We start from the raw sequence: 26,846 nt of genomic DNA, 5'->3' as shown, positions 1-26,846 counted from the left end.
AACACCCTACTTTTAGAGCATGAACCTCTTGAAAAGCTTCAGACATTTACAACTTTAAAACCTAAGAACTCAATGGGAAACATACTCTGTAATTACTGTGATACAAATCAAACCTCATTATATAATTATAATAAGCTTTAATCCACACAAGTCAAAAGGAAAGGAAGCCATCTCTATCACTGGATAATACTACATCATTTTAAAACTTTAACAGTATGATTTACAGCTGTTGTGATCCACAAATATGGATTTCTACCTCTGCTTAAGCAAACTGCTCCCTAGGTAAACTGCAGCAGGTCCTCCATTTCTAAAAGGGTTACAAATATGTGTTGCTCCTTTTAGAGGGAGATTTCAGATGTACGAATGAAAAACAACAGATATATAAATAATATCCCAATGCTACTACAATGAGCAATCAGTAGCTGAACTTAGTACTGGTTTCCTTAGTTCTGCTTACTCTTTATTGTGAGAGGTGGGAAACAGAAGTTTTATTGAGCATCTATCTAAGGTACATGTATAATAAATAAAATAATTTATATTAACCTTAATAGACTAGGCAGATTAAAAACCATACTTGTGCTTATTACTGTAATTTAAGCAGTAGAAGCTAAATGATTTCTTGACTTCAAAACTGTGCTTTTCTATTTACTTTAAGACTACCTAAAACAAAGAGATGATGCAGGACATATCTTACATAGAAGCTTATAAGATTTCTAATAATGAAGATGCAAATCTCGTTGAGACATCCTGTTTGCTTATAATCATTTTTATGTTTAACAGGAGTTAGGCAGAAGGTAATATTTTATAGCCTCAGCATGTATATTGCCTCATCAACTGTAAACAAATTCATATTCCTCACAACTACCCAAAGTATAATAGCCAGAAGGCTCTTCACATTTCCAAAATGTATTTTACTGTCTTGACATCCCTTATTCTGGAGCCAGCAGTTTCAGGTTGTCCCAGTCCTGTCCTGTAATTCAAAGCACTGCACAATATTCTATTGAGAAATTTTTGCAATGCTGGGAAATGAGGCTCTGTATAGGTTTACTTAAGCACACCTCTGTAGTCCTGTCTAGAAGGGACTTGCCACTAGTATCACAAAGAAACCAAAATGTGACAGGTAACTGTCTGCAAAGGGATACTGTACAGATTCAGAGTGCTAGAGAACTTTGGAACAAGTAATTGACTAAGATACACGAAGGTAAAGCTCAAGAGAAAAGAAAAAAAATCTTGAGGAGGTAGGCAGGCAGAGAATAAGTCCGTTATGTCTGGTTGCAGTGTGACTGTGCTCTCTGTCCAAATATAAAAATTTGACAGTTCATACTTTGCAATTGGAAAACATGGGGGAAAACGACCTCAACAAATCCCGCAGAATACGTTTACTAACTGAAACATTACAAAAATTGTTAACCACTGAGGGTGAGAAGAGTAGAGTCATATGTATGGAGAGGTAATTTAAATGAGTCCCAGCTAAACTAAGCAAAAAGTGTATTATCAATGCACACACACACAAATGGTCAATAAATAAACTACAGAGCTCGAGGAAAGAAAAAGGACTTAAGGCGATTATCTTTCCTGCTTATACTGGAAATCTTTCTTACCTGTAATGTTAAAAGAAATGAGAAAGGATTAGAAGGGTTAAGATAATCTTACTACTTTACTAGCAGCTCCTCCGAATGACATTCACAGCGATGTTTAAATGCGTAAACTTGTTTTAGCTATAGGTACAAAGAATCATAGCGTTGTAGAACGCTTTGTGTTGGAAGAGGACTAAAAGATCATCTCGTTCCAACCCCCTGCCATGGCCAAGGTCACCTTCCGCTAGACCAAGCTGCTCAAAGCCCAGTCCAACCTGCCTTTGAATATGGAGAGGGAAAGTGGTAGAATAAATGATTTTCAGATTAAGTAAAGTTCAAACTGGATAAACTCCACAAACATGCAACACTTACAAAACACAATGCATACAATGTGGTTATATCTAGCAGACCAAGTTCACAGATGAATAACATAGATATTAAGCACTACAAAAAAGATAACAAATTAAGCCATTCTAGTTCTTCCAAAACAGATTATATAGAAGAAATTTTATAAATCCAGATTACAAAGGAAAAAAGCTTGCACTTTAGTAATTAAATGCATAATCATGGATGCAGATCCATGTTAGAAATACTAAATGGCTTCTGTTTTAATGAGCAGTTTGAAATGAAATGGTTGCCTGCAATTAGACATCTGCAGTCCAAGGACAGCAAGCCAACTATGTAGTCTGGCTGCCAGAATTACAGTTGCATTCCTCAGCAGGACAATGAGGAGAATAGATAATTGTAATTATAACATATACATCCCTTAGTGTTCTGCGGCTGAAAGAGTGTGAACAACAAGGGCTCTTAATACATTTAATTGCTGGCTGCTAATAAAGAGTTGTCAAAAAGAGAACCATCTTTAGAGGGCATTCCAATCCCAATAAACATCACAAACCAAGGTCACTAACTACTCACCTTAACACAACTTTCAAAGAAAACTGCCTCTTAGACCCTGCAAACATCTTGTCACATAGGCTTGGCATTCAGAAAGTTGCAAGCTAATATGAAAGCAAGCTGATGAAATGGGAGACATCAAAGGTGTTATTCTAGAGGGCTTATTACATGCTACAACTTCTCTACTCACCTTCCCTTTGTAAAATCTCTTTTCATGCCTTTTCCACTAAAACTTGAGCAAAGATCCTAACTACTTTTTGGATATGAGCATTACTGTCTCTTGCCTTACACACTTAACATATCTGAATATTTCAGATATCAAAATGTTTCAATTCCCTCACAGGAATAAGACAAAAAATGAATTTATCTATTCAAACTCATTGCAGACATCACAGATACATTCTTCTACAGAACCCTTCTCTCACCCAGCGAAATCATAAAGCAAAATAGGATTTAATTATCTTCAGATTTTAACTTTCATTCAGTGTTACTCAACATTGCAGGTCAGTGTGAGGATTCAGGAGTAAATATCTTACTGTTTCTACCCTGTTTCCTGTATATTCTGAATGTATACTGAAAATATGTGATTTTACTGTAAGTTACTCTGTAACAAGCAGCCACCTCAGCTGCTTCTCTGTCAAATCTCACAGATTTTTTAAAATATAACTCATTATTGATACTGAAACAAGAAGTGAGAGCATCATAGAATCATAGAATCATAGAATAGTTAGGGTTGGAAAGGACCTTAAGATCATCTAGTTCCAAACCCCTTCCCATGGGCAGAAATACTCACATTAAACCATATCACCCAAAGGCTTCATCCAACCTGGCCTTGAACACTGCCAGGGATGGAGCATTCACTACCTCCCTGGGCAACCCATTCCAGTACCTCATCACCCTAACAGTAAAGAACCTCCTCCTTATATCCAATCTAAATCTCCACTGTTTAAGTTTTAACTGTTACCCCTTGTCCTATCACTGCAGTCCCTAATGAACAGCACCTCACCAGCATCCTTATAGGCCCCCTTCAGATACTGGAAGACTACAGTGAGGTCTCCATGCATCCTTCTCTTCTCCAGGCTGAACAGACCCAACTTTCTCAGCCTGTCTTCATATGGGAGGTGCTCCAGTTCCCTGATCATCCTCATGGCCCTCCTCTGGAATTGTTCCAACAGTTCCATTTCCTTTTTACGTTGACAACACCAGAACTGTACATGATACTCCAAGTGAAGTCCCATGAGAGCAGAGTAGAGGGGCAGGATCACCTCCTTTGACCTGCTGGTCACGCTGCTTTTGATGCAGCCCAGCATACAGTTGGCTTTCTGGGCTGCAAGCACACACTGAAGCTGGCTCATGTTTATTTTCTCACCACCCAACACCCCCAAGTCCTCCTCCACAGGGTTGTTATGAATTTCTTCTTTGCCCAGCCTGTAGCTGTGCCTGGGATTGCTCCAACCCAGGTGTAGGACCTTGCACTTGGCATGGTTAAACTTCATGAGGCTGGCATCAGCCCACCTCACAAGCGTGTCAAGGTCCCTCTGGATGGCATTCCTTCCCTCCAGCGTATCAACCGAACCACACAGCTTGGTGTCATCAGCAAATTTGCTGAGGGCGCACTCAATCCCACTGTCCATGTCACCGACAAAGATGTTGAACAAGACAGATCCTAGCACCGATCCCTGACGGACACCACTCGTTACTGGTCTCCAGCCAGATATTGAGGCATTGAGCACAAACCTTTGCATGCACCCATTCAGACAGTTCTTTATCCACTGAGTGGTCCACCTATCAAACTGATGTCTCTCCAATTTAGAGACAAGGATGTTGCGTCGGATAGTGTCAAACGCTTTGCACAAGTCCAGGAAGATGATATCAACTGCTCCATCCCTGTCCATCAGTTCTGTAGCCCCGTCAAAAAGGCCACCAAAGTGGTCAGGCAGGATTTACCTTTAGTGAAGCCATGCTGGCTGTCACCAAGCACCTTGTTGTTTTTCATGTGCCATGGCATGCCTTCCAAGAGAATCTGCTCCAAGATTTTGCCAGGCACACAGGTGAGACTGACTGGTCTGTAGTTCCCTGGGTCATACATTTTCCCATTCTTGAAAATGGGGGTTATATTTCCCTTTTTTTCTAGTCATCAGGAACTTCACCTGAGTGCCATGATTTTTTAAATATTATGACCAGTGGCTTAGCAACTTAATTTGCCAGCTCCTTCAGGACCTGTGGATGGATTTTATCAGGTCCCATGGACTTGTGTACATAAATATGCCACCCTTACTCCTGGCTCCACCCCCTGTGAGTCAGCTCTTCATGTCATCTGAGCTGCCAGCTCCTGGGCAAGTCTTGTTGCAGGTTTGAGGCTCCCTTGGTGGCTCTTGCCACTCTGAGTTGAGGTTTCTAGGCGCTGATCTTCCCTCGCTGCAGTGGTGAAGGCACCCTCTCTCAAGCTACTCCTCCCACTCCAGTGGTGATGGCGTCCTCTCTTGAGCTACTCACCTCGGCAAGTGATCATGAAGAAATAAGTAATAATTCTTCTAATCTTATGCACAGGCTATCATCAAGCCACTAGGTGAAATTTATTTAATGTAATTGCTTTCCTCCCTTTTTATTTTCATCACTTCCTAGACGGAGTTGAAACTGAGATTTTACACTCTTGAATTCAATAGATTCAGTTATCTACAAAGGCCACAACTAATTCATTGGATCTTCTTATATACTTCTCCCAAGGTGAGTCAGGAAACTTTCTGAATTTCTAAAATTTTAGGAACCATGGGAAAAGATCTTTATTCTAATCCCAGTATCATTAGACTGAACCTTTAGACAGCCAGATGTTCAAATGGAATCCATATGCCTTATGTAACTGTACACATATGAAACAGTGACAACAGTGACAACAGGGCTTCAGTCATCACCATAAGCTGCCTGTGGTTCTCCTGCTGTCTACACAAGTAATTATGGATGTTTACACTCTATCCTATCATACTTCATTCCTTATTTGTATGCTTATATGAACTGCACGTTTATGATCAAAACATAACTCCAACCACTTAAGGACAAGATGCAGATAGATCTCTTTAAAGTATAAAAATAAAGCACCAATTAAAGAAGCTATCCCTTTTAATTGACTTTCATTAACTGCTGGAATATCTCTGAAATATTGCTACAAAGCAACAAACTGTGTATTTCACACAGTTGACCTTCATTCCCTATTAAAAGTGCAGAGCAGCCAAGGAGAACTGTATTTAATGAGGACTGAATGTCTTCTTTGGACACTGTTTTCATAAGAGGTTATTAAGCATACAAGCATACAACAGTTATTTCTTTAATCTGTCCATGGACTGAAAAAGTGCTGTGATTAGTAAAGAATTTTTTTTCTTATAATGGCACAAAGTGAAATAGTTACTTATGAGTAATGCAGTATAAGAAAAACAGTATCCTCCTCTTCTTTATTTTTTTTCCTTCTCTCTTTTTCTCCCCAGCATTCATTAGTCCTAATCAGAATTGATCATAAGAGAAAAATAAAAATTCTGACATCCAATTGCAGTTTTTATGTAAAAATCTTTCTACTTTCTGAATATTAATTAAATATCTTCTTCATATATCAGATGGCAAAATATCATTCCAAAGATGTTTTTAAATTTCTTATTATTTTTTTACTGAAACTGCTAATAGAACAACCCCAGCAAAGACTGAAATTTTCCTTTTTGTATCTGCCAGATGCACTCTAATTAAGACACTCACTAATTAATTTTTGTATGTTTGGGTTCAGGGGTTGGTGTTTTCATTAGCAAACAAAATAAAAATTTAAAGTGAGACAAGGCTTTTCTGACCATTAACTGCTACATGAAATAACACAAATTAAGCAATAAACAGTAACAGAAGTTTATTTCTATAGACATAAATCGTATTTAATGCTGAAATTTTAAATACATATCCCTCTAAAAACCTAATTATTTGTCAATATTTGTGTCACGGATAAACAATTACGGCACCTTTACTATCTGTTACAGCAAATTTACCAACTATAGTTGGTATGTATGATGGCTATAAATACCATCTCTGAGTGGGTATTAGGATTATTTACAAGACTTTTATGACTTATTTATAAGCCATACTAACACTAAATATCTGGTAGTTGTTTGGAAATACATAATATTGTAAGGAGGATACTTTTAAGTCAGGAGAGGCTATAACAGACCTTTGTTTTCAATATTCCTCCATGTACACTAGCAAAAATGGTTAACTGAGCCAATGATAACAAGCATATATTCTGCTGCTGTTTTAGGTTTTAATTTTTTTATTATTATTTTATTTATTTTATTATTTTTATTATTATTCTTATTTGTACTGGTTTGGTAAAAAAAGACATTTTTACAGTATAAACATTTAATATCTAATTAATCAGTCTCTCTTTCTTTATACTTCCACCCCATTTCTCTCTTTTAACATACTATAGTAACGATGTTTAATAGCCACCAATGTAGACAGAAATGTAAGTTTTAATGGCTTTATACATAACATTAAAAAACCTGTCATGATCATTCAAAGCACATAAAAATAAAAGAATTAAAAGCAGAAAATATAGATAAGCATTCTAATCAATTCTTATGTGATCAGCTACCAGGAGGTAGGTCAAAGAGAGAAGGAGCAGCAGTAGTGGTGGGTAATGTGTTAGGAAAGAAGGCTCCACATTTTTCCACATGCAATATTAAGACATAGGTTTCACAGATATGAAAAACCTACATGAAAAGAGGCAAAGAAGAGAAGTTGTGTTGAATACCTCACCGAGGAAATTACTGCCTCATCAGTCTTGACTTCCTGAGAATTCACACAATAGAGATGCTCTATCTTCATTTAAAAAATTCAGTGACAACTGCTATTGCTTTACACACTTAGGAGTCACAAATCCACAGGAAACAAGGCTTCCTTACTGTTATTGCTCAAGATGCTACTTATATTATTGTAACAGTGGAATGAAAGTAAAATTAATCAAGCAGCTAGCTTCACACCACTGGCAGCAAAACTAGTATATCCATTGTATTACTTCAGTGCCAACTCATAATGGTCTAAGCAGAATGTAAGAAATACAGCAATTTTCTATGTTATTTTTGGAATTTAGAAGCACATTTATGTTTTGCCAAAAGTACAATGTTAAAAAAAAAATCTAGAACCTGCTGTAGAGCAAAGAAAGTTCAGTTCATGCAAAAATTCAAGCTGTGAGTATATATAGCAACAAATATAGACTATGGGCAATTCCCTACCAGAACTTCCACCAAGAATTATGCAAGCTCAATATCTGTAAGACAGAATTTGCTTTCAGTATAACAAACATTTCTAAGTTATATACAATATTTTCAGTTTCAGGATGGAAAAGCTTGTAGGGATTATTTTCTGTTGGTATTTTAATTGCAGAAAGCATCTTCTTTCCCAAGATAATTGAAATACTTTCATATGCTTTTCCAAGTATTTTTAATACTGCATGCTTTTATTTTAACTAAAATACCCCCAGTGAGAAGAAAATTACTCAGTGATAATGTCTTTAATGATTTATTACAAAAAGAAATAAAACAAAAGAAACAAAAAGCAAACCCAAAAGACGAGTTATGTCTGTCTTCTTTTAGTTAAAACCATTTAGGGCATTATTCCTCTTATTGTTAATATCTAGAAAAGTGTATCCTGTGAGAATTTTTGTTTGGTCAGGTGAAAGGGAGTCACTGAGACATTAGAAACTTGTTTCAGTGACTGGTGACCCTGGTGAAAGCTCAGATAATCTCTAATGATCTATGAACATCCATAGGGATGTTTCCTGTGGCAGTCAAAGCAATATCGCTTAGAGGGCAACACATTATAGGAAATCTCTACAACAGAATTCTGTCACTCCTAGCTGCCAATCCACCAGCAGAGTGTAAAATTAACTGTAAGTCTAGCTTATTCCTTTATCTTTATCTCATGAAAAACATCTGTGTTTTTTTAACAATTCCCTCTTGATTATAGAGAATGGGAATATGAAGAAAAACCAAAGCAATTAGTAGCAATATAAGTGTTTAAATCCAAAACCATGGTGAAATTCATCTCTCCTAGGAAGAATAATATACTGCTGTATCACAGTGTTTTTATCTTTAATTCCTTTGCTTAAGTTTATGAAGCTAGGTTCATACAATGAAGTACTAAGTGAATGCTTAGAACTTAAATCTACCAGTATTCTGGTACCCATTAGAGTTTCTTGGATGATTGCTGCTTTGTTGTCAGTTGTGGTTTAAACCCAGCCAGCAACTAAGCACTTAACTGGCAAAGTCACCCCCAGTCCCCAGTGTGTTAGGGAGAAGGATCAGAAAAAAAAAAAAAAGTTAAAACCCCATGGGTTGAGATAAGACAGTATAATAAGTGAAATAAAAGTTAAATATAATACAACAGTAATAATAGTAGAAAATAGAAGAAGGAAAGAATAAAAACATCCACTACACACACACAAAAAAAAACAAAAAACAAAACAAAAAAAATCAAACAAACAAAAACAAACAACAAAACAGGTGATACACAATACAGTTGCTCACAACCCAATGACCAATACCCAGCTCATTCCCGACTCTCAACTGGCCCCTGCTGACCAACTTACCCCAGTTCATATACCCAGTATGACATGCTGTGGTATGGAACACCCTTTTGGCTAGTTTGAATCAGGTGTTCTGCTCCCTCCTGGCTTCTTATGCCCCTCCACACTAGTAGAGCATGAGAGACTGAAAAGTCCTTGACCAGGGTAAGTGCTACTGAGCAACAACAAAAACATCAGTGTGCGATCAGCATTATTCTTAGACTAAAGCCAAAAGACAGCACTGCATCAGCTACTAGGAAGAAAATTATTTCAGGTGATAAAGTTAATTCATAATTAAGTCATTTAAGTGCAAATTATTTTACTTCTCTGCACATTGTTGATATTTATGAGATAGTAATTGTCCTGGGTTCAGCAGTAGTAGCAATTTTTCTCCTTAATAGCTAGTGCAGTGCTGTGATTTTGACTTGCAGCCTGGGAACAGTTCTGATAACACTGATGTATTTAGTTGCTGCTTAGGAATGTTTACTCTGACCAAGGACTTTTTGAGTCTCAAGCTCTGTCAGGAAGGAGGGGAAGCCAGGAGGAAGCATAGATAGGACACCTGACCCAAACTAATCAAAGAGATATTCCATACCACAGCACGTCATGCCCACTATATAAACTGGGGGCAGTTACCTGGAAGGGTGAGATCACTGCTTGGTCGGGCTGGGTATCCGTCAGTGGATGGTGAGCAGTTGTATTCTCTCTCCTTGTTATTTCCCTTATCATTATTATTATTATTGGTTGTAGCAGTAGTGTTTTTGTGTTATACCTTAGTTACTGGACTGTTCTTATCTCAATCCATTGGAGTTACATTCTTTCGATTCTCCTCCCCATCTCTCCAGGAGCAGGGGTTAGAAGGAGAGGAGTGAGCGAACATCTGCGTGGTTCTGAGTGACAGGCTGGGCTTAAAACACAACAGTCATATAACTAGCTTATCTACCAATCAGGTATCCACAAATTGTTCAAATTTCTCCAAAGTAAAATCACTAGCTTCCACAACAATCAAAAGCTAAGACTGTGATCATAATGCCAGCCGTAATGTAACTGAAGATTTACTTCTCATAAGAAGTCTACTGCTTAAAGAATATTTTTCTTTGTGAGAACAGTTCACCTATACTACCTTTAACACTACAAGAAACCATTGAATCAACAGTCAGAGAAAATTTACATGAAAGAAATTTCATTCTATTACTAGGTCAAAATCCTACTCTTAGTGCTTAATAGCAATTTTTTTTAAAGTAGGTATACCATAAAACTAGAATTAAACATTGGCATGAAAAACATATTAGAGATGAGGGTAAGGAAAAATAATAGAGGTATTAAAGAAGATAATTATTTTATTATAGAGAAGCATCCTGAAAAACAAGAGACTTACAGAGATAATTTTTTTTAATATATAATATAGTCATCTGCAGTAACTTTGTAGAAATTCAGTCAAAAAAAAAAGGAGCTGTGCACCTGCTACTTCTTGATGTCCAGTTTACAGCTCTGCAGACACCAGAAGGACATGTGCCTAGCACACCCACCTACCAGAAGTGGTCTGTATGGACCACAAAGGGATACACATCTCACATTTCTGGAAGTACTTTGGTCAGTGCTTTGAGCAATGTGATCTAGTGAAAAATGTCTCTTATGCCATCAGGGTTGGACAAGATGGGCCCTGAAGGCCCCTTCCAACCCAAACCATTCTGTAAGTCTATGATTCTACAGACTAAAGTTTATAAAGTCTCATTATTTATTTTTTTTGTTGCTCTAGGTAGAAACCATCCCTTTCTACACATATTTCTGAAAACTTGAGATACTTAAGCACAATTTTCCCTACATTGTCTATCAAGGAAAATCATCCTGATTTTACAATAAAATTTCAGTTAGCAATTCACAGGTAGGTTTTATAAAGAAATCTGGGCAGCAAACATAGCAAAACTTAGCATGATGGACAATGGACACTCTGGACAACATCTACTTTTCTATATGTTTGATACATGCAGAATATTTATTCTTTTCCTTTTAAGCATCTTTTGCTGAGTGACAGAATGGAAAATTTTGCAGAATAGCAGTTCCTAGAAAAGTACGGCTTTTACTATTGTAGTTTTGAGAAAAATAGGAAAGGTAATTTTGTCATCAGAAATATCAACAGGAGTGAAAAGGAAAGTTAGTCCTACAAAGATAAACTTAATAAGATTTTTTTAAAATAATATATCTGCTCACAGTACACTATAAAACCACAATTTTTACCAGGTGTTAGAAGCAACAGTAATATGTTTATCCTTCTGAAAGATTAATAATCATTCACACAAAAAAAAACCCTAAAAAACCCCACACTTATAAAAAGCTTTATAGCTGAGCCATTAGAACCATCCAGGAAATATTAAATGTTTGGAGACAGAAATGGATACTAGAAGAAATTGTAATTTATACTGAAATGAGGACGACATTTATGGATGGCAAAACTGAAAAGAACAATTTTATGTATTACGCAAGATCAACTCAATCACACTAGTGAAAATCCAACTGAAATCAGCAACTACACCTGAACTGAAAAACATAATACTTTAATGAATTAAGCCTTTTTCTAACAATGAAGTACCTTCCCAAGTCATACCAAAATAGCTTAAGCTTGATTAAAAAATGAAAACTAAGACCATTGCCATTACGGTGGAGACGATGGCTCTGGGAGGAAAGTCAATGAAGTAATAAATACGAAATCATCTGTTTTCAGACTTTACTTCACCACTATTACATTCTTCCAGTGAGCCATTATCTGGTAGAGGGGGCCTTAATTTTCTGGCAGAAAATTTCCATGCATTTAGCATAGCTATTCATATCATAATGTGCAATCACCCCCTCACAAGAAATTCTAACTAAAATGTATGTTTTCCCAGCATGGTACCTCCATTAGGACATCAAACTGCCCAATGAACTCAAGAGGTTTAATGTTATTCCATTACTGGCTGTTGAAGGCCTCATTATCTAATCTTGGCCTACTTGATGGCTCATACTCAGAAAAAAAAAATTTCCCCTGGTTTGTCTTCCCACAGGGCACTACTCCACTGGAATAAACCATAACAGATACACCTAAATTATATTATCTTACTAGTTAAGAGATCTCAAGGTCACATGAATTGTTGGACAAGTACTGAAATGTACTTGTTGTTTCCTTTTTAAAACAAACAAACATACAGCCCTTGGATTACTGTTATTGTTCAGATAATGAGAAAACACTGAAACAATAGCATCACAATAAATTAGCCCGTGGGGATTTGGTTTACTAAACTGTGCAGTGAAGCCTCTAGCTAATCTAAAAATGTTATGGAACCTCAAATATTTTCAGTATTTTACACAATTAGGATCTTATCAAAAGAAAAGACCTCAAGTTTTGTCTAATTTTCAAACATACAGAACTGCTATGTCTATTTGAAGAATTTAAAACTCCTTCACTCTCTCCATCTCTGGCAAGAACTAAACTCTTTGGGTTTACAAAGTACAATGGGAGAAAAGAAAATTTTGTTGGGTCTCTACAAAATACATGTAGGGTGGTTTAGAGGGATGAGGAGTGAGAGTTTTCACTAAATGTCATCAGGAAGAAAGTAAAGTGCTATAGTTTCTGACATGGTTATTAATTTTGCTACCTATATCCTATCCAACCATATTAATAGTTAAGAAATTCCTTCAGTCCATATAAAGAGTACATATCTCCTTAGACTTATAAGCAAAGCAGATTGGAACTGTAAACACATCATCAAAAGTCGAAGAACAATAAAATAAAAATAGAAGAGGGGAGAGAGGGTTCTGTATACGCAAAACCCACATCAGAAAGGAATCATCTCACCTAGGGTCAGACATTTCAAATTGCCCAGCCTATTATCTGGGTTCTCTATAGACACATCTTCAGTAATACAGTCTGTGCATTCTTTATGTTTTTTGTATTTTTCCTCTATTGATTGCAGAGGAAATATAGACAATTACTAGACATGTGAATTTTACAGATTAAGTTAGGAGAGATGAATTCCACACATACTGCTTGGGAATCATCTTCATTAGGAGGAATGTATGTACAGTTCACTCTGAAGCACAAGCAAAGTATATTATTCTTTGAACCGTTCACAGGCAAACAGAAACAAATGAAGCAAAAGACATGGCCACCACCATGAAGAAATATGTCTGAATATTCCAAGTCATTTCTGGATGATTTAGCAGACCACTAGCTGTTCCCAGAAAGGCTGAATATGGTTTCCCGCCAAGCTTTCTGCAAGGTTGGCTCTTCAGCTGCATAACTAACAGGCAGATTTACCACTATGTTTGTGACTGTACAATGTAGACAAGCTCAATTCCTGACTCTCCTTACGTTAAAACACAGTAAACCAGCCATGCTCTGAACAGGATATTGAATTATTAGATTTTTTTACAAAAAGCTCAGTGTGAGCCAGCACTGTTCTCTTGCAGTCCAGAAAGCCAGTTGTATGCCTGGTTGCATCAAAAGGAGCATAGCTAGCAGGTTCAGGGAGGTGATTCTGCCCTTCTACACTGCTCTCTTGAGAACCCCACCTGCAGTACTGTGTTCAGCTCTGGGGCACCCAACACAAGCTACACGGACCTGCTTCAGTGAGTCCAGAGGAGGGCCACAATGATGATCACAGGTCTGGAGCACATCTCTTGTGAAGACAGGCTGAAAACTGGGCTTGCTCAGCCTGGAGAAGACTACACGGAGACCTTACTGCAGCCTTCCAATACCTTAAAGAAGGCTACAAGAAATTTGGAGAGGGACTTTTTAGAAAGGAAATTAACTGACAGGATAAGGGCTAATGTTTTCAAGCTGAAAATTAGATACTGCATTTCAAACTTCTCACAACTTACAGAATACAAAGAAAATGATACTTCAGCAGTTCTGGAAAGCTGAACACACCTCTGCAAAAGATGAACACACCTTCTCAGAGAACAGCTCACTCCTTAGGAACAAATCATTAGCAAATCTTGTCTTAGATCTGGCAAGCTAGTTGTTGCTAATTTATATTCCCAGAAAAGCCCTTCAGTATTTTTCTGTAACAACTGTGATATCAAGTGCTCTGATAGAAAAGATTCTATCCTGATAGTGCTTAATCGTCCATTGCTCTACTGATGGACTTTCTCCCTTGATTGTATTTAGAAATCAATACAGGCCAGATCAATACAGATTCTGATTCTAACAAACAGCATTAAATAAACTTATCTAGAGATCATCTAAACTGGGCAATCATCTAAAACATTTTGATTTCTAAGACTAATCCGACCAAAAGTAAAAGGAACATGTATCCATACACAAGACAGATAAAGCATCCATGAAATAAAGAAAACCAGACTCCACTATGTATAAAAAATTAAAATCAGCTTGCACTTTTATACTTGGAATCCATTCTCTTGTCTGATCTTTCATTCAGCGGTACATTTTCATTCAAGCATCATTCTTGATTCACAGCTTTATAAAAGAAGTGGGATCTTTGCCCTAGAGAACTGCTAGCAATAATGCAAAAGCTAACAAAACTCACTGATTTGCTACCAATTTATTTTTCCCGAATTTTATTTGTCCAAGCTAAACTTCAGTGTACATATACACTTTATTGAAGTGCTTCACATTTTACAGTTTCACGTCATTCATATTTAATTTGTACATTCCAAGTATATCCCACATGGGTTTTATTTTAGGAATGAACTCTGAATGATAATCTGATTTCATCAAATTCATAGAATCATAGAATAGTTAGGGTTGGAAAGGACCTTAAGTTCATCTAGTTTCAACCCCCCTGCCATGGGCAGGGACACCTCGCACTAAACCATAACACCCAAGGCTTCATCCAAACTGGCCTTGAACACTGCAAGGGATGAAGCATTCACTACCTCCCTGGGCAACCCATTCCAGTACCTCACCACCCTAACAGCAAAGAATTTCTTCCTTATATCCAATCTAAATCTCTGCTGTTTAAGTTTCAACCCATTAGCCCTTGTCCTATCACTGCAGTCCCTAATGAACAGTACCTCTCCAGCATCCCTATAGGCTCCCTTCAGATACTGGAAGGCTGCTATGAGGTCTCCACGCAACCTTCTCTTCTCCAGGCTGAACAGCCCCAGCTTTCTCAGCCTGTCTTCATATGGGAGGTGCTCCAGTTCCCTGATCATCCTCGTGGCCCTCCTTTGGACTTCTTCCAAAAGTTTCATGTCCTTTTCAATTCAAAGTAACTTCAATAAAATTGACAAGTAGTTAGTTTTTAACCTAATACAGCTAATTGTGTTAGATGAACTGAACACATACTTCATCTGAGTGAAGAATATAACATAATCCTTACTTTTTAATGTCTTCCTCCAGCAAAATTGTAGTCACTAAACCCACTACAATATCATTCAGTATTCTACATCCATGTCTACAAGACAGAATCAGCACTGACTTTTTTTTACGTTACTAGATTTTAAAACATGTACTTATAAATGCTAATGTCCAAGACAGAACCTTCTCTTTCCATGAATATAGATTTTATTTTTTAATTCATAATCATGCAGCAAACTTCAGGCTGAAGCCTTTACATGCATGAGAGTGCTTTTCAAACAGGAAGTGATATGTCAGTGGTTACATTTCCATATTCAACTAGAAGTTGAACACAAATGTATCCAACTCAAGAGCAGAAACTTCTATGTACTCGATTTCTTTTTTTTTAAAAAAAAAAAAAGAAAAATATAAGAATGAAAGCATTCTGCTCAGAAGCAGAAACGGAGCTGAAATATTCATAGGGGACACAAAAGTTGTGAAAATCACAGAGGTATGTCCCCTTGTATTGTGCTTCACAGAGGTATATTCTATTAATGGTAGAAAAAGGCCAGCGTCAAATCAACCTTCAAGTCCAGTGTCAAACCAATCCTCAAGTAAGCTTAATTCCAAGAGGTTGAAAAACGTCCCAGCACTTCTTCAAAGTATCATTACTAAATGGTTTCTCTGAAATGTTACATACATTGTGTTGGTATACCTATTGATTGTAGACATCAAATTTTATAAACATATGTCACTGAATGATTTCTCTGTGCTTCTTTCTATATACAATCATGAACAAGAGAACCTGGTCTTCATGAGTGAGTTCAATTACCTGGACAGTTGGAAAATACCACAGCAGTGCTCAACTCATCCATTAGGTTCCTGGAATGCACTGAGGACTGCTTACTGCTACAGCTGATGGACATGCCAAGTAAGAACAGTGCACTGCTAGATTTACTGCTCACACACTAAGATAAATTACTTGACAACATCATTACCTATATCAATCTTAGATACATCAATTATAACATTGCGGAGATTAAGCTCCTACTGCGCACAATGAAGACTAGCATTAGGACAAAGACCTAGATTTTATAAGAACCAATTTCAAGAGCCATGGGAAGCATCCATGGAGGGCGAAGAAGCTTGTATATGCTGAAAATTATTCAAGAACAGCCTCCTGAAAACACAAGAACAGTCCATCCCCTATAAAGTAAAAGGAAGGCAGCAGAGCAAAAGAGCACCCTGGCTTACCAATGAGCTTTTGGGTGTGCTCAACAGCAAAAAAAAAAAAAAAAACAAAAAACCCAAAGAAAAAAACAACAAAAACATGTCAGCTATGGAAAGGTGGCCAAATACCCATCAAGAACTACAAAAGCCTTAGTTAGGCATGCAGAGATACTGTCAGGAAAACTAAGGCTCAACTAGAACCCAAGTTGGCCAAAGATGTCAGGATCAAGGAAGGGTTCTTCAGATACATGACCAGTAAGCAATGCACAAGGAAGACATAGGCCCACTGCTAAACAGTTTGCTGATGACACTAAAAGGGGTGATGAGGGGGCATGACAGAAGGTATAGCCATCTTACAAAGAGCTAGCTAGCAAGAACTCAATTTAACAAAGACAAATGCAAAGACAACAAAACCAAAAAGCCCAGTACATGTTAGGATCTGTGTGGCTGGGGAGCAGCCTTGCTGAAAGGGACTTGGAAGCCCTAGTGAACAAACTACACATGAGTCAGCTGTGAGCAACTGATTAAGCAACAAAGGAAAATGAGGTCCTGGGCTGCATCCAAAGAGGCATTACTAACAGAGATAAGGATGTGATCATAAGACTCAGTGTTTGTCTGGCTGCATCTGAAGTTCTCTGTCCAGTTATGGTCCCCAAAATTCAAAAAAGGCATGGACACACTGAAGAGAGTCCAAAGGAGCACCACAAAGATAATCAAAGGGTTGGAAAACCTACCCTCTGAGAAAAGCATGAAGGATCTAGGTCTATTTTCCCCTGCAGAAAGAAAAGTTCAGGAGGGATCTCACATTATTTCAGTAATTAAGTCAGTTACAAAGAGGATAAAGGATCTCTCAACACAAAGAGCTACATGATGCAAACAAAGGACAGTTGGTACAAGGTACACCAGAATAGATTTTATCCGGAAGGAATTTTTTACAGAGACAACAATCACTGGAAAAATCTCCCCTGTGTTATGGTGGAAGTCTCATCACTTGACAGAATTGGACAAGGTGCAAGATAATCTCATCTTGGCTCCCTTTGCCATGAAAGGCTGGAAAAGATCTTTCAAGGTCTCTTCAAACTTGACTGTTCTATAATTCTATGAAATCTACCACTGGCCAAAAGATGTATTAAGATATACCAGTTTTCTCCAAGGAGTCCAGGCCAGTTGAGTCAGGAAATCTTCTAAATTAGTCTAGCAACATCAAGAAATAACTGTTTAGCAGTCATCCAGCTGCTACCTTGATTTACCCTGACTTCAATTCTAGATGTGCACTACTGCAAAACTACCTGCTCAGGATAACCTCCTACTTCCAGCAATCATATTAACACAAATCATACTCTGTGAAACACACTACTAAGAACAATGACTGAAATAATGAGAACTGTAACAAAAGCACAAGCTCTTCCATTTCCCTACTTGCTGTTATGTGAGTTCCTTCTTTTACTTTGTGAACATGTAGCAGGACAGTTCTAACATGAAAACTTTATATAAATCCATGTTAATCATACTATATCTATAAATATATGCATACATTCTCAAACAACATCTGAAAGAATTCAATGAAATCTCCCGTAGGAGAGAAGCTACAATTTCTGCTAAATTCTATACAACACTTGTGTACCTCTTTGCTTTGGGACGGGATTACAAATTTCTGATAGATGACATCTTCTAAAATAACAAGAAAGACTACATACAAGAGTCAGACATTTAATAATGCGATTAATTCTCAAGATAGCTGACATAAAAAATTTAAAACCTCTTACAGCATGAAATTGTGCATAGTCCCTAAACCCATGAAGTTAACTGTGCCTAAGGGAGATTCCTAGCTTGTAATGCAGTAATAAGTAATTGTTTAGTATTTCCTTTGAAGTACACATTTGCTGCCACACTATTTTACTAAACACATCTCATCAGCAAATCCAGAAAATTCCTTTTGCTAAAGGGATAATTATAAAGCTGTCTACATAACAAGCTATCCTCTTTGAAGCTCTAAATCAGAATCCAAAGCTGTATTTCTATAATTAATATTTCTTTTTATTTTCATGGATCTTTTCACCCTCAGGAACCTGAACACCACCATTTTCTCACCAAATCCTGTCCAGTCACAGTGCCTGCTAGCAGTTACTAAATTATTATTTAACTTTCTATCTGAAATATAACTGTTATTTCTGTATTGTTAGGTAGAGTTAAGAAATTGTAGTTTCACAAATATCTTTTTACTGTTAGAGTAATAAAATGACTAGTTTGTAACAGCATATTGTAAGTCTTATCTTCTATAAAATAACTATACAAAAAAGTGACTAAATTTGAGAACTTCCTATCTCAGTGCAGAATTTGTATCCAGTGTAATAACCACACTCTCTATATCAGTTTATACAGTTATTGAATATTCTTACATCCAGGATGAATTGAGTAACTCAGACTCCAGAAGCGTGCTAAAAGAAAACCCTGGATGATGCCATAAATTTTTGCTTCATTTGGGAGGAAAACAAAGCAGTGAATTTTGGAGAACACTGAATGACAAACTAAGAAATAGAGGTACAGAAAAAAAAAATTATTAAAAAATAAAATGAGCTAAATATACAAAATGTTAATATTGCTAATAGAGTACTAACTAAGGCTAATAGCCTTGGTTATATCATAATAGAAAAACTGAATCACTTTTTTTAATTCCAGATTTTATGTTTCAGATGACACTTAAGCTTCAAGTGTCATGGTTTCAAAGCCTTCCTTAACACTCTTAATCTTTTCCAGTCTTGTCCATGGTGGGATAAAGTACATTTTCCCGCTGCATTAGCTTAACCAAATTAATTTAACATGATTCTTGGGCTGATTCACCTGATTAGAGCTGACTGTTTAACACAGTCTTCATCTATTGGTCCAATTCAATACAGGGTGTTAGGATTTTTCAAACACAGAGTTAATGCTACTGAAAATATACCACTATTGTGCATCTATACTCATCCTTCAACCATTCTTGGGGGTATTTTTAGCAATTCTTGTCTTACCATTGGATTCAACAAAACTTTTGAGAATACTGAATTGAAATAACAAAGCTAAGAAGGTGATCAGTCAGATAAACTACACTTCACAGGATGGTCATGAGGTCTGGACATTGAGAGGTTGCTTAGTGAAGTTAATCAAGGGAAACAGAACAAAGTAAGCATATATAAATGTGTTCCCTCAGTCTTTAAGTGTGAAAATATGGAGAGCTCCTTAAGGGAAAATACCTACACATTTAGGAATACAACACTATTCTCTCTTTCATTTTCATTCTCAAATTCCAAAGCAATTGTAACTTCAGCATTTCTACTGTATCTCAAAATGGCTATTTTTCAAATTAATTTCCTAGACAGCTCTGTGGAGTGAATGCATCTATGTATTCTTTCAATTAAGGACAATGTGTGAAGGTATTAGCACTTTTTCTCATAATTTTTACATCTTTATTACAATTATGTATTTCAAGACAATATCCCTGTATTTGTTCTCCTTATCTGAGGAAGTCCATACACCAGCTTTTAAAATTTTAAAACTTTAAAACTTAATTAATAAAATCTTATCTTTTTTTTCTTTTTTTCTTTTTTTTTTTTTTTAAGGAGATGAAAATCTCATATACACGAATGAAACATCCTGGGTATGCAACAATCTCTGCATTTTTTCCCTGAGTTATTTAGTATCACTCTTATTACAAATAGATTTCACTTCCTTAGAAATAGTGGTTTATGGTGGAGAGCACCTAAGCTTGAAAAGCACTCTATGTACAGAAAAGAAAGGAGAAATTTTTAAAAAATATATGAGGTGGAGGGGAAAGGAAGGAGTGGCAGAAAAAGAAATTTAAGAGCAGAAAGAGAAAACATACAGCTAAATAATGCTCCATTCTGCTAGGCAGCTGTCCTGAATTCAGCCGTAGCAGTCATTTTTCTCCTTCTTAGTAGCTGGCACAGTGATGTAGTTCTGAAATGATTTAGTCTGAGAACAGGTCAGGCTGGGCATCGGTTGGCGGGTGGTGAGCAGTTGTATTCTCTTCCCTTGTTATTTCCCTTATCATTATTATTACTGGTGGTAGCAGTAGTGTTTTTGTGTTACACCTTAGCTACTGGACTGTTCTTATCTCAATCCATGGGAGTTATATTCTTTTGATTCTCCTCCCCATCCCTCCTGGACTGAGGGGAAGAAGTGGAGGGAGCGAGCAAGTGGCTGCGTGGTTCTGAGTTACTGGCTGGACTTCAATTATGACAGCAGCTTACAAAAAATATCTGAACAAAACTATGATTTTTTCTGAGGAAAACACTTCAATACTGACTTTAGCTATAGCATTCATCCAATAGCACAGTGCTTTCTTGCACCTGCCATATACAGCTACTAAAGTGAGCATTAAACAATAGAAGTAATTGTCAGAATACAAAAAGTACACTCTTTTCCATGTAAGATGAAGGCAAATAGCTAAATCAGATGATAGGCAAAAGCAATTAGGAAGGACAACTTTCTGTTAATGAAGCAGCAGGGCTTGTTAGGTCATCTTAATTATGCATGCTAAGTTCTGACTTGATGCACAGAAAACTGGAAAATTAATAGTTACACAGTAAAAAAAAATCTGAACTCAGAACACTTTATTAATGCTCTTCGGTGCTTGCCCTGAATCACATTTGTCACATATAAATATATGAAATCATTTATGCTCAGGGATTTGTGGCATTTCTTCTCTTTCTGTGTGCTACTTGTATGGACTCAAAAATAAGAATTCAAGTATACCAAAGTTTCATGAAAATAGTACATCACTATTCTACTTCCCAGAATAACTTTCCGTTAATACAGTATAGTTGACAATATTGTTAGCATTTAACAAAAATATTCAGTCTTCATAATTTAAGATCCACACTTGGAAATTTGACTTCAAACTTTCCAAAGAAACAAGATGAAATTTTAGACTCACATTTTATCACATTGGGACAGTAAAGATCAGATAATTATAAGAAAATTACATAGTAATTAGAGAGTTATACAAGACGACAGAAAACAAACCGAAACAAGAATTAAGACTGGGAACTCTATGAATCATAAATAAGGGAACGCAATGTCAAAGTTAAATTGATAACTCTAACTCTGTCATGATGGCTAAGTGGGAAAGTCAGGCATATAGCAGTAAAGTCAGAGGTAGGAGGGCATAGCACTACCAGGAGTTACAACTTTGTGATATATAACTGCATTGGTAACCAGCTAATTTTCAATGAGGTCTCTAAATGCTCAGACATATACAAACCTCAGGTTATTTGGCAAATTCTTGAGTTTCAGGGATTTGATCTTAAGGTCCTTTCCAACCCTAACTATTCTATGATTCTATGATTCTATGATTTTAATACCTGATTTGTGGGAATTCTTAGAGAGACAAGGGCACATAGTGGACGATCCCGATACCCTCAGCCTTGTTACTGTAAAGTAAGAAGATTTTTGGCAGGCATAAGCAAGGTCAATTGTCTTGTTAGGCCTCTGTAATTTTCCACTGAAAACATGCAGAGAATGATCTCTGCCAAGGTTGTAGTTTCCCACTGTATTTTTAGAGTAACTTATTTAATCGCAATTATAACAAGTTATAAACATTAGCTTTGTAAATGGTAGTAACCTCTAGACTAACCAATTAGAGCTCAGTATCCAAGGCTGTTACATAAGAAACCTAAGGGTGTAAGGGTATAAAAGGAGCACTGTATCTGAATAAATTTTGGCAATCGCTTGATCACACTGATCGTCTCCGCGTTGTTCGTGACTCCTGCATCAACACTGATTAAATGCCATTTAGCTATGTGGCTCAAGCAAAATGCAGTCCCATTAAGCAGGTTTATTGTTAAGATTTTTCTGAATTAGCTGTAGTCATTATCAAGCAGCAAAAATAAAACAAGTTCTCAGTTCAGACCATATCAGTTAGAGTATTCCATAACAGCATCAGTATCTGTATACAATCTTTAATTCCTGAATGCATTACTGACTAAATACACAACAACAGTGAAACAAGTCAAATTTTGCAAACTTAACTTTGCAATTAATAGGTGAATAAAATGACTTATTTTACTCTGAACACAGGAAAAAAATATGCAATTATGTCATGACATAACTTTCGTTTACATCTGTTTTTTTATGTATCTAATGGCCAAATTATAAAAGCTCTGTAAGCACTCAACACTTTTTAAGATTATTAGGCCTTTAAATTCTATCTGCGTATCTCAGGTTCCTAAAACTCAGGTAATCACAGTGCATTTAGATGCTTAACAACATAAAGAATCCCCATAAAATATTCATCACAGGCTGCATGAATACACAGTTCCACTTGGAGGACTCTTAAGGGTCCAGAAGAGAAACCCATATATTTTTCATGCACTTCTTTGTCTTTTCCTACCCTGAGGTGAAGTAATGGCATAAAGTATGGTCTTATACATTCATCTAGCAACAACAGGTTTCTGCCCCACATCAGAAGCTTTTCCAAGAACAGCACTTTCTTTACAGCACCAAAAAAGATAAAATAAATGTGACTGTTCCACAGAACTCTATTTCAACATTTATTATTCTATGATTTTATTTACCATAGCCCTATGTTCTGATAAAGTAACTATTGCTACTGATTTTGGTAACTATCTGAAGGTTTGAAATCAATTATATCTTTGATTACTGCATAAAATATACAACTACAATGAGTGATTTGACCTGTTAAAAAATTTAAATTAAAAAGGTAAAAAATCAAAGAATGAAAATATTAATGCAAACAAGGAAGCATGAAATAATAAGTTAAAATATAAATCAGCAGCTAATATGTAAGCCAGATGCATATGTCACAGAAATCTGAAAGTTTGGTGTGTTCATTTGCTTATTTGTAATTATTTACAGAAATGAACAATGTAACTTTTAAAGTACTGTATTATCGGAAGTGCAAGACACTGTATACAAGCAATTATAAGAAAAGTATTTTGCTCTACAAAGGGTAATTTTCTAATAAAAGATGAAAAAGAAATTAACTTCTTATAATATTGTCACTTAGTATCTAATGACCATAAAATCTTTGAAAATTTTAAGTAGAAAAATTTTGTTCAAATTATTAGTCATGTTATGTGGCTCAATTAAGACAAGACAGATAACTGATAGGTAACTTCAAGAAACAAAATTTGCTATTTGTCAAATGGAACATGCAAACATTTCTAAAAAAAGATATTAAAAAAATATCCAAAGAACAGTGGAACTCTGACAGGAAAGATGTTACAAATCTCTCAAAGTGGAAAATAGATCTTTCAACAAACTTGAAATATAAAGGGCTCCTAATGTAGGATATATTTTAAAACAGATCCCTACCTGACTTTGTAATTCTAGATTTAATTCCAAGTGACGAGCAGAAACTCACAGAAAAACTAGAAATGAAAGTTTATTTGCATGTATGTAATTGTGACTAGATGAATTTAATATTTAAAATATGGCATTGTCACTTGGAGAAAATACAGGAAGTGTAATTTTGAAAGAAAGTTAATATGACCATGTATTCAGTCTACATATAAGCAGAAACACCACAGCTACTCTCTTACTCATGTTTATAATAATATTTGGTTTCATACCTCAAAAAAATTTTAGTAACAGAAATAAAATGTTAAAAGTTTTTTTTTAGTTTCACAAACATATACAAAGAAAGGAACTAAACACTGGTATTCATACCGTCATAAATCCATCCAGCAAACCTGAATCAGGCTTAGGAGGTGCTTGCAAGCGCTCCATAGACCACTTTTCAATGATAGATGACACCTGGGTATTTTCTGTGTTTAGAATTCTGAATCCAGTCATATTAACACCACTATACCGATAGGGTTCCACATCCAAGGCAAACAGGTCCTGAAAAAAATGTCCATCATGTAAATTCTTTAATACACTGCAATTACCATGTCAATTGTTAGACCAGCTTCCTAAATGAGAGCACTGAAATTTGCAGAGTAACAGTGGTACACATATAGCATACATATATGCTAGGAAATATGCTTTCTTTATGTGGAGCCTGTGACTGTGTGCAAGGAACTCAGCTGAGCCTATAGCGGGAATAACTTGATTCAGAGAGGAAGAACAGCATCAACTGCCTTTTTTAGAAACAACACCAAAAAAAAAAAAAAACAAAACCACAACCCCCGCCCCCCCCCAAAAAAAAAAAAAGAAAACAAAACAAATTTTCAGGAAATGTTAAATCCAGTTGTGGAACGGTATTCACTACTAGTTAAATAGCTTAAATATTATTATTATTTGCTAAAAATATTATTACTATTTACTACTTCTTTGGCTTACCATAACAGACTTCAAATCATAAAATAAACAGAACAAGACTTTCCTTGTACCTTCACTTTCTATGAAACTTGAACATGTTGATCTCTATATGATAAACTGGGGAGGGGAAGGAGGAGGGGGAAGGTATCTGGCTTTAAATTTAACCAAAAGAATTTTTCACAGCTATCACTCATACTTCCAAACACGGACATATCTTTAACTAGGAATTTATCTCTGCAAGAATAAACTTTGCCAATTAATGTATTTCAATACATACATACTTGTGTCTATATACTTAATCCCCCAACACACAAAGAGGCAGATATAAATTAATACGTATAAAATTAATCAAATTTTAGATCAAGCAAGTAAGGTTGCGATTATCCTAATCCTTTGACAGAATTCTTAGAAACAATGTAGAACCAGTACTGGTCTTCAGGAAACCCAAGTCTAAAATTATATTTTCAACATGGGGAAATGAAAAAAAATATGAGGTTTATGACAAAAAACAGTCATGAGTCACTAGGCCTAGCTATGTCCATTATAAGCAAACATTCTGTTTCCTTTTAAATATTTTTTTAAGTGACATAATCAAGGTTCTACATAAGACATTACTGTTTTGTAACATAATTTTAGTTTGATTGAACATAGGAATTTTCCACATAATTCATATTTAGTCATTCATCTAAATCTCTTAATTTATATTTTGCTGGCACTGTAACATATTATAAATTTCCATGGAATTGAAGTGTTAGGTGTAACACTTTTCTGTTTATTGGTTAGAGATGAAGAAGATTAAATACTGCATTACAGAAAGCCGGACTATAATTCATTATTCATTTTTAACATCAGTAATCCCATAAAAATATCAGCCAGTTTTAATTACAGTTAGCAATTATGAGACCATCTTCCATATATAATACCTGAGACATGCAACTATGTTATATCTTTCCTCTAGAAATTCTCTGGTTTTACTGCAAAAAAGTCAGAACCTCAGACGTAACTATTAAATCCAAATATATTAATGTTTACACTGGAGTATAATAAATATACACACAAATATTATGCATATATTATAAATACACACGTGTCAGTGTATTAATGAGCTACTGCGTTAGACCCTGAATCAATGAAAATGAGAATACATGGAAGATTGCTGCAAACACTGTGACTGGAAAAATCTACCTGACAGGACAACTGAAGTCTGATGCTAGTTCACAAGCCACATTGCGAATCTACCATCTATTTGTGCACACTAAATTACCTTTTCATAGCTCCAAGTCAATATAATACTTGTCTCTCCTAAAAGGCTGTTAATGTTCTAATAAGGAAATTAGAATGACAGAAACCCACGATATTTAAACATAGCTTTTCATGTAAAAATTAAATGCCAGTGGACAGCACACCGCTCAAAGTAGCTGTTTTCACCAAGAGAAAAATGAAAAATCGAGATATAAAAAATTCCCTGGAATCATCTAGAATCCATTTTGATAGACTATTGAAAGAAATTCTGTTGTATGCAATCCTAAATCTGGAAGTGATAGATAACTTGCTCTTCTAAAGTAAGACAGCTACTTGTGCAAGATATTTTGCCTTTACAGTTCCAATGAACGTCACAGATTATTTTGCAATAAATTTCTATTCAAAAGCTATTTCCGTGTTAATACTTTCCATGAACTTTTGGTTTGTGATTCAGAGATGAACTTTCCCTCCTATCGCAAAGGACACATTTCTATAAGGACTTAAATATGTATGTGACTTTAAACATAGGTCATTTCAAGCATGGTTTTACCAAGGCACATCTGTCTCATGCTTTAAATGACTTGTAATTTAAGAACCTTAATGAACATCAATCTAAACATACAAATTTGAATACAATGGAAAACAGAGAAAGGTGCAAACTGTAGTTTCCAAAGTGCTATTTTATCAACTTTTAAACTATTTCTTCGTTAGGCTGTGGTGAACAATAAAAAAAGGACTTCACATACAT

General features: G+C 35.9%; 1 protein-coding gene across 1 annotated transcript in view; it reads right to left on the bottom strand.

Annotated features, from left to right (window-relative positions):
• Positions 1–26,846, bottom strand: part of GRIK2 (glutamate ionotropic receptor kainate type subunit 2) — a 399,537-nt gene that overhangs the window by 216,911 nt on the left and 155,780 nt on the right. Inside the window, exon 6 of the mRNA XM_005145088.2 lies at positions 24,263–24,436. Within this exon, the coding sequence (XP_005145145.1) occupies positions 24,263–24,436 (174 nt within the window). The remainder of the gene's footprint in view (positions 1–24,262; positions 24,437–26,846) is intronic.

This window comes from Melopsittacus undulatus, chromosome 3 (assembly GCF_012275295.1).
Source record: "Melopsittacus undulatus isolate bMelUnd1 chromosome 3, bMelUnd1.mat.Z, whole genome shotgun sequence".
Lineage (NCBI taxonomy): Eukaryota > Metazoa > Chordata > Aves > Psittaciformes > Psittaculidae > Melopsittacus > Melopsittacus undulatus.
The sequence above is the reverse complement of the archived record's forward strand: the minus strand, read 5'-3'. Positions and strand labels throughout refer to the sequence as shown.